Here is a 16,079-nt window from a genome sequence, read left to right on the forward strand (position 1 = left end):
CTGTACTGCTAATGGAGCAAAGTGGAGAAGCACCTTTATCTATGGAGAGCCTAAGGCTAGTCAAAGGTACGTCATGTGGGAACTTTTGCGCAGAATTAAGCCTATGGGTTCTGGTCCTTGGTTCATGGTTGGAGATTTCAATGAAGCGATGTGGCAAAATGAACATTTTTCTCGGAATAAAAGGTCCAATTCTTTGATGGCTGATTTTAGGAGTGTGCTCTCTGATTGTAATCTTTTTGACTTGGGGTTTCATGGTACGCCGTGGACTTATGACAACAAGCAACAGGGTTCCAAAAATGTTAGAGTAAGATTGGAAAGAGCTGTTGCGTGTCCTCAATGGTCGGCACTATTTCCGGAGTGCAGGGTGTCTCATATTATTAGCTCAAGATCTGACCATTGCCCTCTGCTCATTCAACTGTCAGGGTTGCCTCGACAAGGTAATATTGTTAAACAGCTTAAATACGAGGCATACTGGGAGAGGGAAGGGGTGGTGTTAGAAGAGCATATTAAATCTTGCTGGAACGAAGGTATGTATATTGATGATTTGAAGGATGTGGCTTCTAAGCTCAAGAGAATGCTAGGAAAATTGCATGATTGGAGTCGAAAATATATTGGGTATCTTCCTAGAAAGCTTGAGTTGGCTAGGAGCAAACTCAAGGTGCTTTATAACAGGAATGATCATGCCGCTGTGATGGAGAAAAAGGCTCTTCTCAAGGAAATGGATGAGTTGCTCTATAAAGAGGAAATGTTATGGAAACAGAGGTCGCGGATTGATAAAATTAGATGGGGAGATCGGAATACAAAATTCTTTAGAGCTAAGGCTACTTGGAGAGCAAAGAAATTTTTTATATCTAGCCCGAAAAGGAATGATGGCACGGTTACTGAGGATGTGGCGGAAATTCATAGCATCACTAATTCGTTTTTTAAAAAGTTGTATACTGGCGATGGTATGGTTGATCCCTCTTTGATTATTCCATTGGTAAAACCTCTTGTCAGTGAGGACATGAATAGTGAATTATGCAAACCGTTTATGGACCAGGAAGTTAGTGATGCTCTCTTTCAAATTGGGCCGCTTAAAGCTCCAGGTCCTGATGGCTTTCCGGCAAGATTTTTTCAGCGCAATTGGGGAGTGTTGAAGGAGGACATTATTCGTGCAGTTAAAAAGTTCTTTCATACAGGTATGACGCCGGAAGGGGTTAATGATACGGTAATTGTCCTTATACCAAAGGTAAAGAACCCCCAATCGATCAAAGAATTTTGGCCTATCATCCTCTGCAATGTCATTTATAAAATTATCTCAAAGTGCCTAGTGAACAGATTGAGGCCGCTCCTTGATGGTATGATCTCGCCAACACAAAGTGCTTTTATTCCTGGGAGATTGATATCTGATAATGCGCTTATTGCGTTTGAATGTATGCACTCTTTAAACACTCTCAAGGATGGGCGGGGTGAGTTTTGTGCGTATAAACTTGATCTAGCTAAGGCTTATGATAGAGTGGATTGGAATTTTCTGAAGTGTATGTTGAGTGCGCTCGGGTTTGCAAGTGGATGGATAAAGTGGATTATGGCCTGTGTTACCTCGGTGAAATTCTCTGTTCGCTTCAACGGACAACTCTTGGAGTCATTTATGCCTTCATGTGGTATCAGGCAAGGAGACCCTCTATCTCCTTATTTATTCTTGTTCGTGGCCGAGGCCCTCTCTGTGTTGTTACAGGATGCGTGTAATAGAGGAGCGCTGCTAGAATTCAAGGTGAACAGGCAAGCGCCGGGTATTTCACATCTATTATTTGCAGATGGCTGTCTTTTATTTTTCAAGGGAGCCATTGATCAAGCATTGACAATTTAAAATATTATTTCAACATATGAGAAAGGGACTGGCCAATTGTTGAGCCCAGATAAATGCTCTATCATGTTTGGTAAAAAATGTAGTATGGAGGTTCAAGTGGCTGTTATGGTAATTTTGTGCATTACCGCCAAAGGATTTGAGGACAAATATCTTGGTTTACCGGTGCCTCAAGGTCGAATGAAGGCGGGCAAATTTCAATCCACTAAGGACAAAGCTCTCAAAATACTATCGGACTGGATAGAGAAATATGCTTCTTGTGGGGCAAAAGAAACATTGATTAAATCTGTTCTGCAAGCTCTTCCGGTGTATGCTATGGGTATTTTTAAATTCCCGGCGTCTCTGTGCGAGGAATTATCTCAGATTATAAGGAATTTCTGGTGGGGGGATGAGGAAAACAGAAGGAAGACTCATTGGTTGGCTTGGGATAAGATGACAAAGCCTAAAGCGGAGGGTGGTATGGGTTTTCGGGATCTCAGATTATTTAACCAGGCTCTTTTAGCGAAGCAGGCATGGAGGCTGGTGGTAAATCCGGAATCTCTGTGTGCCAGAGTGATCAAGGCAAAATATTATCCACAGGGGCATATTTTAGACATAGCTTTCCCGCAGTCGGCTTCTCTCACATGGCAAGGTATTCTGCATGGGTTGGAGCTGCTTAAATCCGGAGTTATTTGGAGAGTGTGTGATGGGGCTAATATACATATTTGGAGAGATAATTGGCTTCCTAGAGCTTCTGGACTTAAAATCTCTGCAAAGAAGAATAGAACTAAAGAGTTAAATGGGTTGAGGAAATTGTTCATGAGTGGTGAGGAGATGGATGAGGCTGGTTAGGCATTTTTTTTACCCTTATGATGCGGATGAGATTTTGAGGATGCGGATTCCAATCAAATGGGAGGCGGATTTTGTTGCTTCGCATTATGAAAAGTCAGGGATGTTCTCAGTTAAGAGTGCGTACAAGTTAGCGCTCACCCTTAAGGATAAAAAAGAGGATGAGGGGCAATCCAGTGAGGAGGTAGGGACGGAGAGGAAAATTTGGGATATTATTTGGAAAGCCAACATTCCTCAGAAGATTCATATTTTTGCATGGAGGGTTTCTTCCAATAGCTTGGCCGTACAGGTTAATAGAGTGGCGCATCATCAAGCCTCTGTTAGTACGTGTTCTATTTGTGGCATGGAGGATGAAGATACCTTTCATGCGCTTGTCTTGTGCCCGAAGGCGCGTGTGCTTCGCATGGCCATGAGGAACATTTAGGATCTACCTCCTGAGGAGGTTTCAGATATACGGGATATGATTGTTTGTTTTATTGTTCTCCTGAGTCAATTAAACCCCGTAATGCGAGACCAAATTATATTCTTATTCTGGAGGGCCTGGCACTTGAGAAATGATTTGATTTTTGGTAAAGAAAATGAATCAGTTTCAGCTTCTGCTTGCTTTGTGGAGAATTATTGGGTGTCCTTTGTTGCATATCATTCTCCGATGCCGGTGGATTTTAAATATAAAGGAAAAGGTCTGTTGGTTCGGATTAGCGGAGTTCCTAATTCTCCGGGGGGGGAGTAGGGGCCGGTCTCCGCCTCCTACAGGTTGGTTCAAGATTAATGTCAATGCTAGCTTTGTGGAGAGCATTAGAGAAGCCAGTGTGGGGTTGGTGTTCAGGGACGAGGAGGGGGAAGTTATTGTCTCGTCGTGCGATTTTATTGATGCATGTCAAAGCATGGAGGAAGCGGAGCTTAGGGCTTGCATTGCTGGTCTCTACATAGGTATTTATCTTCATAATCCTATAATTTTAGATACTGATTGCGCTTTTGTGGTTGCATCTCTTGCATCAGGAGTCTATGTCAGGTCTGCTATGCGTGACCGGAAGATGAAAGCGTTGAGCATCTCGAAGCTGATCAGCAATTTTCAATTGTCAAAGATTAGTCGTTCTGCCAATATGGTGGCACATTTAATCACGAAGTATAACTTTGACAATAGATCAGATGGTATTCTTGTAAATGATGTACCGCCATGTGTGGTGAATATTGTATCGAAATGAATGTACTGGTGTGGTTGGTTAATTAATATAAGTTGGTGTTAAAAAAAAGTCAAAAGCCAAAAAAAACCCGCACGACTCCTTCGTCAAAAGCCAAAAAAAAACTACAACCCACGCACACACGTTCCCGTGCCGCGATCCCCAACTGCCGCTTGACCTGGGCAAAAGCAAAACCAGTCGTTCTCCCCGCAGGCAACTCCATATCCAGCGCGCGTGCTCCGCCTCCCCAATGCAAATTGGTTTTCCCAACGCCGCTGGCCGGCATCTCCCTCTCCCTCGACCTCCCCAGCGGCCTGCCCTCCTATCCCCAAATCCAGGCGAGGCATGTGGGCGGCGGCGGCGGCGAGGTGTGCCTCCCTCTCCCTCGAGATTCGACCTCACCGACGTCCTCTCCCCCAGTCCATGCGGTGCGAGGCATGAGGATGGCGGCGGCGGCGAGGCGACTACGACGCAACGGAGGTGAGGTGAGGCGACGGGACCACGGCACGATCTAGGTTGGGCGCATCGACGGCGCGGAGTCTCCCCTCCACGACAATAAACTCGTCCACGCCCTCCTCTACTCCAGGGCCAGCCTAGGTGCGTTCTATCCATCACAAAGACTCGCTATGGTCCTCTGCTTCCTCGTGATCCGATATTGTTGCTGATGCGCCAGACAGACTCTTCTACAAGAACCATTGGTCTCACGTCGCATCACCTATATATGTTCATCCACTTCTGTGAATGCTCACCTTTGTTCTTTTATTTGCAGGTTGAATCATGGGCATTGCGTAAGACAATGGATTCATGGAGGTAGAGATGGAAGAACAATTTTTTAGGTGATTCGTAATTTCTTCTTTGACTCGATGAAACGGAATCCTCAGAAAATATTCTTGTCTCTTCCTTTATAGCTCATATAAGGCCTATGCAATTCCTTAGTTCCAGACTATTGTGAACCTCGGAGGACTAAGGTAAAGTTGCTAAAAGCAAGAAAACACATAGCAAGTTTTTGAAGTTTGACGAAGTTTAACTTCATGCTTGAATAGAATATTTGTATCAAATCTTCCTCAGAGGAGTAACGTTAGGTTGCTGAAAGCGTTAAAAAAGTTCAAGCTTGCTAGATTGACAAAGTTTTCACTCCATTCTCTAGCTAGCTATTCCTATCCCATTGTGGGGGGGGGGGGGGGGGGGGGGGAGCAGGTCAGGTAGGCATAGCAATAACATTACTATGCAACTCTGCATAGATGACTGATTTGGTAATGTACCTGTCCAAACTTGTTACATATGGATGACATCATTTTATTCCATTTGCTTGCCCACAACTTTTCTATTTAATATATATGGCGGGTACTGCCCTAGTGGTTGTGTGAACGTCATCCAGATGATGCTAATGTCTTGAACACAATAGTCTTGTTACGCCATAAGTATTTGATTTTCAGAAGAAGAAAAATGCATTTTGATGATGCACTGAGCACCATATTTTTTGTTGATATGACTTCCTATTGACTATCCATAAGGCCATGTGATCTACCACGTAGAGCCTAAGGGCTGCCCACCGATTTAACATGGGTGAAGCATCTGCTACTTTTCCTTTGCTCATTTGTTAATCTATTTGTTAGTTGCCATCGTATTATAATGCCTCCATGAGGTGTTCGGTATGCTGCTTGTGCTCACGGGCGCAATCCTGAGACGTGCCTATGGGAAGGCATAGATTCATGTTTGATTGTGTTCCTTTTTGGATTTTGTGAGAGATGAATGGACCTGGATTGTGTAATGTCGATGGATGGTGCAGGGATAAATTCCTCTCATGGACTCTTAATCGATTGACAATAAACTGGATGGCGAGCCATGAAGCAATCAAGAGCGAGAAGCATGGTGGCAAGGGAGAGAGCGCCAATGGTTGCTGGAGAAGATGTCAAGTCTTCGTCATGACACGCGGTTGAGGCCATATATAGGTTGTGTTCAAGATTTGTTTTGATCAAATATAGCCACCCTGATCAAATCATCTATATTGTTTCGTTGCAATGCGTTGGCACATTGATATATACCATGCATTTGAGAACTGTAGACCTTTATTTATTGAAATGGCTTAAGATTTTTGCCCATCTGCAGGATAATGTCTGTATGATGTCAAATCATAAAACACAGCATCCAACACTTCAGTTATATTTAAGGTGTGTTTTCTTTCATACCTTGACATGTATGTGGCACATGTAATCTGCTGATTGCACGTAATAATCTAGAATATAATTTTTTCGATCTGCAGATTAATTAAATGTCTAACATATTTCACCTTTGCTACTCTCGCAGCTAGACAGACAGAGTGACTACGTCAGCGACACCAATCAAGAGTGGAAGTGTCACCGATCGACACATTCAAGAATAGTGGCAAGGGACCGAAAGTCAGATGGCTCTAACAAGCAGGAGCACCTGCAGGGCACACATCATTATTTCAAGGACACCAAGGTCGCGTTGGAGTTTGACATGATGTCCTTGCCCTACTACACTCCATTCAGCGGCATGGTTAGTATGACTACAAAGATGCACTAGAGAAATGGTCAGGCAAGCTCGCAGAGTTGAGCGTGGGAAGGCAGCCAGAGAACGGCTATGGTTGATGTTCTGATTAGAGGTTCAGAGTGTGGGGGGCATGGTAAAATTCATCCCTTCTTTTGAAATTTGTAGGAAACCAGAAACAAGGGCACTCTTGTATATATGACGACACTTGGTCCTGCTTGTGTTAACAGATAGTTTTGTCAGAGAGGAAAGCAACTCTTTTTGAAATGAACTTGTATGTAAGTTGTGGAGTTTCAATGCAATTTTTTATTTTGTTTATTTGTTAGTTGTAGGCAGCCGGATGTAATGTTATGATTCCCTTTTTATAATGTTGAAATAAAGCCATATTTCAGATAAATAGTTTGTGTATCACTGACTCATCTTGTTGCGTGATCTTTGTTGCATATCACTAAGCTTAATCTCTATTTGACATTCTTCTGGTGAACTAATAAATGGCTGCATGGTTACTTGTTATATGTTGCATGGTATTTTCTTGTATTTGATGTACATGATGCAAATAGAAAAACTAAAGTAAATAACGAAGTTCTCTTTTTTTACGCTCGGGAGGAGTGCATTAAGAAGTAAAGATTCATGGTTTGAGTAACAATCATGGGAAGAACCCGAGCATGATTTCCATCTTTAATTTATCTTGGCCACTGCTACCAACCGTGTAGTAGCAGATGTTGCCGCCGGATGTCTAAGTCCCTGTTTGGTTCATAAGTCCTAAGACTTTTTTTAGTCCCAACTTATAAGTTCCAAGTCCCTAAAAAGTCCCTACATGTTTGGTTCCGGGGACTTATAAGTCTCTATAAGACCATATTACAACTATAAGTCTCTCCTTAAGAGCCTTATTTCATAAGTCCCAAATGCCCACTTTAAGTCCCTATAAGTCCCTCATGTTTGGTTTAGATGAGACTTATAGAGGCTTATTTAAGTCCCTAGACCAATAAGTCCCTGAAAACAAACATCCTCTAACTCTTCATTATCCATATAATTGGCTAACCCTTCATTATCCATGTTAATGTGAAGTTCTTAGTACATGACCATATTGTTGGTCTCCTACCTCAATACCCGACTGAGAGCAGAGTTTAAGAGGAGATGGCACACGATGCGTGTAGCCGGAGATACATTGAGCACGTGTAGCCGGAGATACATTGACACTTACAGTTGTTGTAATTTGACCGCTTATTGCCTTTATAAATGTTTATGTCCCGTGGCAACGCACGGGCATCCAACTAGTACATATACAAGCCAAATGCAAAAGGAGGACCTGAGAAAATGTCCACAATCTGAATGCATGGTGGTATACAATATTTGACTCAAATTTTGGTGTCTATATATAAGAAAAACGCTAGAAACCAATTAACAGTTGTACGTACGTCTGGTTTTGTTATGTTGCGGGGTATGTAGCATAGCTACCGGTTGAGTTCGGAGTCAGAGAAGGAAACATGGAAAACGTGGGTATCAAGCAACTGCATGCGTTTGTAACTGTCTACGGTGCATTCGTGTATATATTATGTCCTCTGAGAGTGCATACATACCGTACCGCGCACGTATTCCAGCTTGCGGTACGTCTTGCCGGTCGACCCTCGTCTATACTCACACGGCCGTTGGATGGAGTGATTCATCATGCATGACAGAATGTACGGCCCTTACGCGCAGAACTCTTCCCAGCCACACATGTAGCAAGCGTGCGGCCTACGTATACATGCAGCAACAAGCGCGCGTTGCGGCTGGCATTCAAACAAACGCAGCAGCCAATCTCTCCCTTTTTAAACATTCGCGAGAACGCCGTCGACGGTCGTGAAACTCCATGCATCGTGAACTTCTCTACCTCTCTATGTGCATCTCTATCACAAACAACGCTATTGCTGAATTGCAAAGCACATTAGTTCGACGATGAGACCGAAGTTTGTTTCAGCGGCGATCTTGATGGTCGTGACGGTGCTGATCCTCCTCGCGTCGAGCTCGGCGCGGGTGTTGGGCGGCGAGGCCTTCTCCGGCGAGCCCATCATCAAGCTGTGCCGGCATTTGTATAGGCGGCGGCTTGGGGGAGGGCCAGGGTCATCGTGTGGTACACACAGCCCACACGGTGGTTGCCCACCCACCGGTTGAGAAGCGGCGCACATACCAACCGGGCTGAATGTGTGCCTCGGCCGATGTTAGCTCATCCGTCCTTCATTTTTGCACTTTTTATTGGCTTCTTCGTTGGTAGATCGCTCGGCATCGCCTGGCAATCTTCTGGTCGTGGATGCGGTCGGTGTGCATCACGTGTGATTGTTCTGTTGCTGTCATGTTCTGGAGGTTTTAGTTGCTATTTCGTATTTTGGCTGTAGGTTTCTTCACATAGGTCTGATGCCTGGTGAGGTGCAGTTTCGTAAGGCCCCCTTTGTCCCATGGACCTTGTGAATCTGATCATGTCGTGTGTGTGGTGTTAGTGGGTTTTTGCCCCGTGGTAGACGTCTCTATACTAAGCATCTACAGCGGGTTTCCCATTCATGCCCCAACTCGCTTCCCCTTACCCGCCCCTTTTTCTGTTTGATCAGTGGTTACTTTAACTTGTACTGAATATTTTTGTTAATAAATTAATGGAAAGGAGTATCGTCCGCGTTGGAATTGTTGCACGTTCCAATTTTGTTTAACCAGAAAATGGAATTGTTTACATACTTCCTTCATTCCTAAATATAAGACCTTTTAAGGATTTCATTATAGACTACATATAGAGCAAAATGAGTGAATCTACATTCTAAAGTATGTCTATATACATCCGTATATAGTCCATAGTGGAATCTTTAAAATGTCTTATATTTAGGAACGAAGGGAGTACACCATTTTGGTTGATATTTCTGTGCCCTTCGATCATTTTGTACGACCTTCTTGTTTCTGTAAAACATGTTCCGTCTTAATCTTGTGGTTAGGTGATTGATCGATGCGGATGAAGGAACCATTCTAGAACACTTGTACTGGTTGGGCACCTTTGTGGAACAAAATAAAGAAGCTAACGTGCGCACCCCTGTCGGGTTTTGTTGGGATATCCTCCTCGCGTGGGCTGTAAAAGTATATTAATATATTTTTTGAAAGATCTAAAAGGATATCAATATTGTCAGTCCTAGATGACACATGGATGGAAGAACTATTTCACCTTTTGCTACTATGCCCTCAACCTCCTGCCTGATCTTGTTCATGTGGGAAATCAACAACCTGTCTAAGAGAACAGCAGCCTATGCACACGAACTGAATGTTAGACCTCTGTATCTTCACGCAGCACAACATCAAAATGTTAAGCTCCTCAACCCTTTTTTTTAAGAAATTTGTTTCATACCATGTATCAACTATTCACAAATGGGACACATTGCTGCTAGTATTTTGCAAATAAATAACTAAATACAGATTTGCTCAAACATATTGTGATCCTTAAAGGCATAAGTTAAACTAGACCGGATCCCTGAAGACTCCAACGTTATGCATACAACGGTCATTGATTAACGTCCTACACCTTCATAGCTTTCTTAAGATCTTTGGCTTTACTGTTGTCGGTGAAGTGGCCACACACAATATTCATCATCCTGTTCAGCGCCTTTGTAAGAGCCAGCTTCACCTCGGCGGGATGCAGAGCGCCGCTTTCATAAGGGCATCTCCAGCCGCGCTCCCAACAGGTTCTTTCATGGGGATTTTGCCGCGCCGGTGTCAAAAAAACGGCCCAGTCACGCCCTCAGAAACTCGTTTTTCACCGGCTCGGGCCAAAACTGATGCCGGCGGATCCAGGCCGAACCCGGCACCCTGGGGGGCGCTTGGGGAGCCGGCACAAGCGAAAAAGGCGCGTGATCCGCCCTGGCGGCGATCCGAGGACCTTTTCCCGCCATTTCTTGACGCTTTTCCCTCGCATCTCTCCCGCTCGCTCGTCTTCCTCCCGCCATTCCCTCCCTTTCTCCCGCCAAACCCCCTCCCGCTCGTCTTCCAGTCGCCACCATGCCGCCGAAGAAGTACGCCATGCCGCGCGCGGCGGCAACCGCGAATGGCACCGTGACCCAGCCGAAGCAGAGGAAGCCGAGGGCGCCGCCATCGAAGCCACCAGGCCTGTCGAACGCCGAGTGGAGGGTGAAAGTTCAGCGGCGCGACGCAGTCACCGCCGACCGGCGGGCAGGGCCATTGCCAAGAAGGCCCGCGACAACGCGGCGCGCGCGGCGGTGTCTTCCTCATCTGTCGACCAGGCGAGGATGGTGAATCCACCCGTCGTCAGCCACGCCCAGTATGCGTCCTGGGGACAGCAAGGCGTCAGATCTCCATGGGGTTCGTCGTTGCCCGGCTACGCCGACGGCGACGCGCACGGTGGCTTCAACCCAAACGTGACCTTCCTCCATGGCCACCCTGCGACGCGCACACCCTCGTCCGCCTTCGTCGGCGTGTAGTACCCTCCATACAACTACTCGCCGCCCGCCACCTACGCGTCAAGCTCCCGCGCCCACGACCACACGGACGCCAAGCCCGAACGACGCCTCTACATCGCCGCCCAGCAGCGCCGAAGCCGCGCCGACACAGTCCAGCACCGAAGCAGTTCCGACACCGCCGAGCCCGCGCACGCCGACTCCGCCAACGCCTGGAGCCGACCCCGCCGAGTGAATCATTGCGCACGCGAACTTGCGGCGTGCTTGTTTTTTGTAACGCCAGACTACGCCCGATCGCCAGATTTGTAACGTCTTTTGAGAGTGGGAACGACCAAGTTTAAATTTTCCGGATCCTGGGGCCGGCCGAATTAGCGCCGGCACGCCCCCAGGCCGCTCTATTTAGGCGCCCTGGGGGGCCGAAGGGCTGGAGATGCCCTAATCAGCGATAAGCTCCTCCATCTTGTGAAACATCCTGCTAATGCCATCACCGTTCTCTTCCTTGCCGGGCACCTCAAAGCATCCAAACCATGGAAGCACAATATGTTTGATGTACTCCAGGCACGGGTTGCCTTCTGCAACTTTCGCAGGATAGTGAGTGTTCCTTATCTTCACAGGTACATCTCGCTCCTCGTCTTCCATGAAGATGGCGAACATTGGATCTTGTATCCTAGCATGTTCATGGTCTAATATCAAATTGGGGAGCTTACTATGGGACAGAATAATAGGCCCATGCTCTTCACCCTTCATGTCTCTGCAGTATTCTCTGGTCAGCGTGCCGACATCCTCATGATCCATGGACAGCAGCCATACGTCCGCCTTCTGGAATAGCACGGTAGCACACTGCATGCAGGTGTAGACGACCCTCGCGCCCACCACATCGCCCCGTTCATCCGGCTTGATGAGCTCTCGGTACTCCACGGACGGTTCCGCGCTGCCACAACACCTTACCGTCCTCCCCAAACTGTTGTTTCGTCGGAGTCCGGGCAGTTTATTTCGTCCGACAGCCACACGAACTCCACCCCGTTGAGGTCCAGACCTGCCGCCTTCCATATATCGATCATGCAGCGTCCGATGGCCTGGATCTTGCTTAGGTCTTCGGATTTGCCGAGTATATGGGCGAACCAATCTGCCATCAGGATCTCGACCCTGCAACCGGCTTTGATGAGCTTGTTGACGTTGAACACCAGCATGATCCCCTGGCCGATGTGTACCCATGGGGAGGGGTCGCACCAGACGTAGCACTGTAGCAGACAGGTGCGGCCTTCCTCTCCTCTCCACAAGGATACTGAGCTCGTCCTCGTCGCTGCTCTCCAGCCCGATGCTCCTGATTGATTATAGTGAACCTCTCGTCCAAACTCATCATCGGAAGTAGAGCGTTCCCTGCAGCGCAGATGGGCGCCTCGCCTGAATTTTGCATGGGGGCAAACAAAACTGGATCGTAAACGCGTCTCAGGGTAGTCGAGCCGTTTCCGGGTGATCAGATTCGGGGAGATGACGATGCGACGAGGTTTTGAGCGAGGCAGCGGAGGCGATTGAGGTTTGCCTGGATTGCGTCGTGGGGTATATTTGGGCCTTTAGGACAGGGGGCGCGTGTTAGGCGCCGGTGGACCGTAGGATGAGGCTCACATCAGCCGTACGATCTCGTCCCTATGCCCTGAATGCAACCTTCCTCCTCATCAAAATCAAAAAACGAATCGGCCAACCGTTCAAGTGATCGCGGCCGGCAACTCTCAGTCCGCCGCCGTAGTTGATAGAGGCAAGGGTGCCATGGCCGGTGCAGCAGAAATCAGGGACCGGTCAGACTTGAACAGAATCATGTAAGTTCAGTTTACTCAACTGTGGATATATATATAAACTCAAGGCAATGTCGTACAGTTTCCAGGCGCCACATTTTTCGGGTACAGTATCGCGATAACAGACACCTTAATGCCTGTAGATCATACGGAGCCAGGAGCATGCAACAAATCAATTGAATGAATGAAGGTATTGAAAGAGTTTAACAGAGATGGAAAAAGAACAGCGGCAGCTCATGGTTCTAACTCAGGCAGAGCCAAGAAGAACAAGTATCACAGCAACGTGTGATTCTTATTCAGGGAAAAAGGATAGGCGCCGTGGCAACTCGAACAGATAACCCCCTGTATACCCAGGACAAGAACAAACAACAGAAGTGCTGCAGAATGAACTCCGGAGGCACAGAAATGCTGCAAAATAACCGATGCCTACGCTCGTACTCCTGAAATGCTCTCAGTTCTCAATTTCTCACCGCAACGACTTCCATGCTGAGCAGGCATCAGTTATTTCTAGTTAAGCTCCAGAAGAAGCAGAAACAAAAAGATATATAGAGAGATTCCAATCAAACCATTATTTCAGGAGTACCAGCGTCTTTGTGGGGAGCCAGTACAATCAACTCACACACACACACACACGCATTGCTGTTGAACAGCTCAGACTGGTGGTGGAACCATGGAAGAAGCTGTGTCTTTCAAATCAAGATTTGGAGAAACAGGTGTGGCATTATCTTGATTTTCCATTTAAAAAAGGCTAGCATCCACAACAAAAGACCTAATTTAATGGCTAACATAGCCTTGCTCTAGAATTAGACATTATGGAGAGCACTCAAACTGGAGCAGTCAAACTTAGGAAGATCACTAGTACACTATCCTCTACTTAAACGGCTAAGCTAAACAAATTCCTCACTATCAGCAACCCAGGATACGTCAGGTTTAAGATTCACATCAACATTTTCCACCACGCGGATTGTGATGAACAAACCCAGAGCCCGGCGTACAAAAGACTAAGAGATGAATCCCGGCAGTGGCATGACTCAAAAATGAGCTAAAAAAAACTAGAAGCAAACAGAGGTGTAACATGTACAGTTAAGTCAGACCATGAAAATCACATTGAGTGCAGATACGAATATAAGTAAGCCACAGCCGCAGCCATGAAAATCTCATCGATTGGAGAAATAAAAGTAACAGTAGAGCTAGGGATGTCACATTACATGCAGGTGCAGATAACTAGTACTACATTTTACATATCCAAGTCACGAGAAGTCTCAGTTCATCGGTGTTGCTAAACCCACAACCTTCTGTTGCTGAACCCCAAATCTCCAACGCTCCAAAAAGAGCTGCTAGCTAATGCTACATCAGTTCCCTTTCACAAGGAAATGCGCCATTCAAACGATAAAATGCTCTAGCAGCTAATGAAAACGCTCCATCGATGCCGGCTTAAGAGATAAACGGGTCACCGACAGAAAGATCAGACGCTTCGTCGTACCTCCAAACCTGGCCTGCCGCACGTCCACGGACCTCCAAGGAAGTTCTGCCCCAGACCTTAGTCGCCCACATTTTCTTGGAAGCCAACGGCTGCAGCTTGTTCGTGGCCTCGCGAATCGAGATAGAATCCGCACCGGCCAGCAAGACAATCACCTTCTGCAGCAGCACAGCTCTCCCAAGAACCAGCTTCAGGAACTCAACCTGGTTGGTGCCCCCGGTGAACTGGTCGAACACCAGCTTCTGGACGCGCGACTTGACGCATTTGATCGGACCGACCCCCTGCCAGAATGTGGACTTGAGCATGTCGCTGGGCTTGACTTCACCCGGGTCATCGTAGTGGTCGGTGTCGTTGTCGGACTGCAAAATCAAAGCACACAATTCAGCGAGCCAACGATGGAATGCAAGCAGTAAAAATTGGAAATTTTGAATGCAGAGAGAGTGAGAGAGCCAGAGGGTAAAACTCACAGCCATGATGTGTAAGGTCTCTACTCCAGGGAAGCATCTCAAGAAACACAGCAAAGTTCTGACTTCTTTGGGCACTCTGAAACGGACCTTCAGAGCCAACACCTTCACACTTGGAACCACTGTATTTGGGTTTGTCACCCCAGCCTGCACATAGTCGCAACATCGATCAATTGATGCTACAATTCGATGCAAATCAAACCTGATAAAACTGATAGATTTGTGAGAATTGGACTACCTTGATGATGGTGTTGCCGATCTCAAGCTCGTGGGTGGCCGTGTCCAAGTAGCCGAGCACGGCGAGCTGGGGAGCATGGCCGATCCTGACCTTGGTGACCCCGTCATCCTCACTGGGGTGCGTACAGTAGATAATGATGCGCTGCAGATTTGGGGCGGACACGGCAGCGACCTCGTCGGCCAAGGAATGCCAGACAAGCACGCAGCGGAGGCTGCGGCTGCCGATGCGGACGCGGTCGGGGTAGCCGTAGTTGGAGATGAGCGCCAGGGTCTCCAGCTTGGGGCTACAGGCGAGCACGTAGTCGAGGTCGCTCTCCTCCGTGATGCCGTGGCAGAGGCCGAGCTCCTGGAGGTGGGGGAAGACGCCGGGGCCGCGCGGGAGGCCGGTGGTGAAGGGGAAGAGCCAGACGCCGAGGTAGAGGCGGCGGAGCGAGGTGCCGCAGCGGAGGAGGGTCGCGGGCAGCTGCACGGGCACGTCGAAGGAGTAGGGGCGGTTGACGAGGGTGAGGTCCTCCACGCCCTTGTCGGCGAGGTGGCGGAGCCACTCCGGGAGGAGGGCCTCCTCGTTGGACTCGTCGACGCGGATCTCGGCGATGCGGACGGCGCGGAAGGGGCCGGGGTGGGAGGCGAGGACGCGGGACACCAACGCGGCGGCGGGGGCGGGGGACGGGAGGAGGTGCGCGTCGTCGAGGGCCAGCGGGGTGGCGCGCCAGAGCCCGCGCCAGCGGTGCGAGAGCGCGCCGGTGCGGGCGGCGTCCTTGACGGGGAGGCGGGAGACGACGTTGCGCAGGAGGGTGTCGGAGAGCGCGCTGATGCGGTCCTCGCCGTCGGAGGAGGAGGTGGCGGCGGAGAGGTGGGCGGCGGGGGAGACCGGGGAGGGCGGGAGGCAGCAGTCCGTGACGTGCTCGAGGCAGGCGATGTCGGCCGTCGACATGGCGCCCGGCGACGGCGGCGGCGGCGGGAGAGGAGAAAGGTGTGGGTTTTCCCTTGGGGGGGAGCAGGTGTGTGTCCTTCCTTCCGACCAGTGAGTGAGAACTGAGATAAAACTGAGATGGCAATAAAAACAAAATGAGTTTGGTCTCACTGTACTCCATTTGCTAGGGTTTCGTGTCGGTGGGCCGGAGCAGAATGGGCCTTCTCCCTTGTTCGTTTGTGATTTTATTCTGAACTTCGACTAAACAAATTCTTGCCAACTTCTTGGTTATTTTGAGCAATTTATTGAGGTCAGAATCAAACACCCAACTAGATGGTTTGCGAATATAAATGTAATTTATATTAGTTTTGATGTTCTTTGGACTGTTTTGACAATTAATGAATA

At 48.0% G+C, this 16,079-nt stretch overlaps 2 protein-coding genes across 2 annotated transcripts; both read right to left on the reverse strand.

Moving 5' to 3' along the window:
* Window positions 1–9,892: 9,892 nt before the first annotated feature.
* LOC125513493 (tyrosine--tRNA ligase 1, cytoplasmic-like) lies at window positions 9,893–11,633 on the reverse strand. Its single transcript, XM_048678621.1, has 2 exons — window positions 11,227–11,633; window positions 9,893–10,031 (listed from the first exon to the last, which is right to left on the reverse strand). The coding sequence occupies exons 1-2, from the start codon at window positions 11,631–11,633 to the stop codon at window positions 9,893–9,895; spliced, it is 546 nt and encodes a 181-aa protein (XP_048534578.1).
* Window positions 11,634–13,706: 2,073 nt separating this feature from the next.
* LOC125513492 (F-box/LRR-repeat protein At3g26922-like) lies at window positions 13,707–15,805 on the reverse strand. The gene is made up of 3 exons (XM_048678620.1): window positions 14,763–15,805; window positions 14,528–14,671; window positions 13,707–14,419 (listed from the first exon to the last, which is right to left on the reverse strand). The coding sequence occupies exons 1-3, from the start codon at window positions 15,693–15,695 to the stop codon at window positions 14,015–14,017; spliced, it is 1,482 nt and encodes a 493-aa protein (XP_048534577.1). The 5' UTR covers window positions 15,696–15,805; the 3' UTR covers window positions 13,707–14,014.
* Window positions 15,806–16,079: the final 274 nt, after the last annotated feature.

Source organism: Triticum urartu, chromosome 6 (genome assembly GCF_003073215.2).
Source record: "Triticum urartu cultivar G1812 chromosome 6, Tu2.1, whole genome shotgun sequence".
Lineage (NCBI taxonomy): Eukaryota > Viridiplantae > Streptophyta > Magnoliopsida > Poales > Poaceae > Triticum > Triticum urartu.

Bases quoted from the DNA above. Each gene is read 5' to 3' on its own strand.
- LOC125513493 (XM_048678621.1), bottom strand. From the start codon at position 11,633: ATGCAGTGTGCTACCGTGCTATTCCAGAAGGCGGACGTATGGCTGCTG. The intron at 10,032-11,226 runs TTAGGGCATCTC...CTGGAGATGCCC, and splicing joins ATGGAGGAGCTTATCGCTGA to TTATGAAAGCGGCGCTCTGC.
- LOC125513492 (XM_048678620.1), bottom strand. From the start codon at position 15,695: ATGTCGACGGCCGACATCGCCTGCCTCGAGCACGTCACGGACTGCTGC. The intron at 14,672-14,762 runs GTAGTCCAATTC...GACTATGTGCAG, and splicing joins TCGGCAACACCATCATCAAG to GCTGGGGTGACAAACCCAAA. The intron at 14,420-14,527 runs GTGAGTTTTACC...TTGATTTTGCAG, and splicing joins AGACCTTACACATCATGGCT to TCCGACAACGACACCGACCA.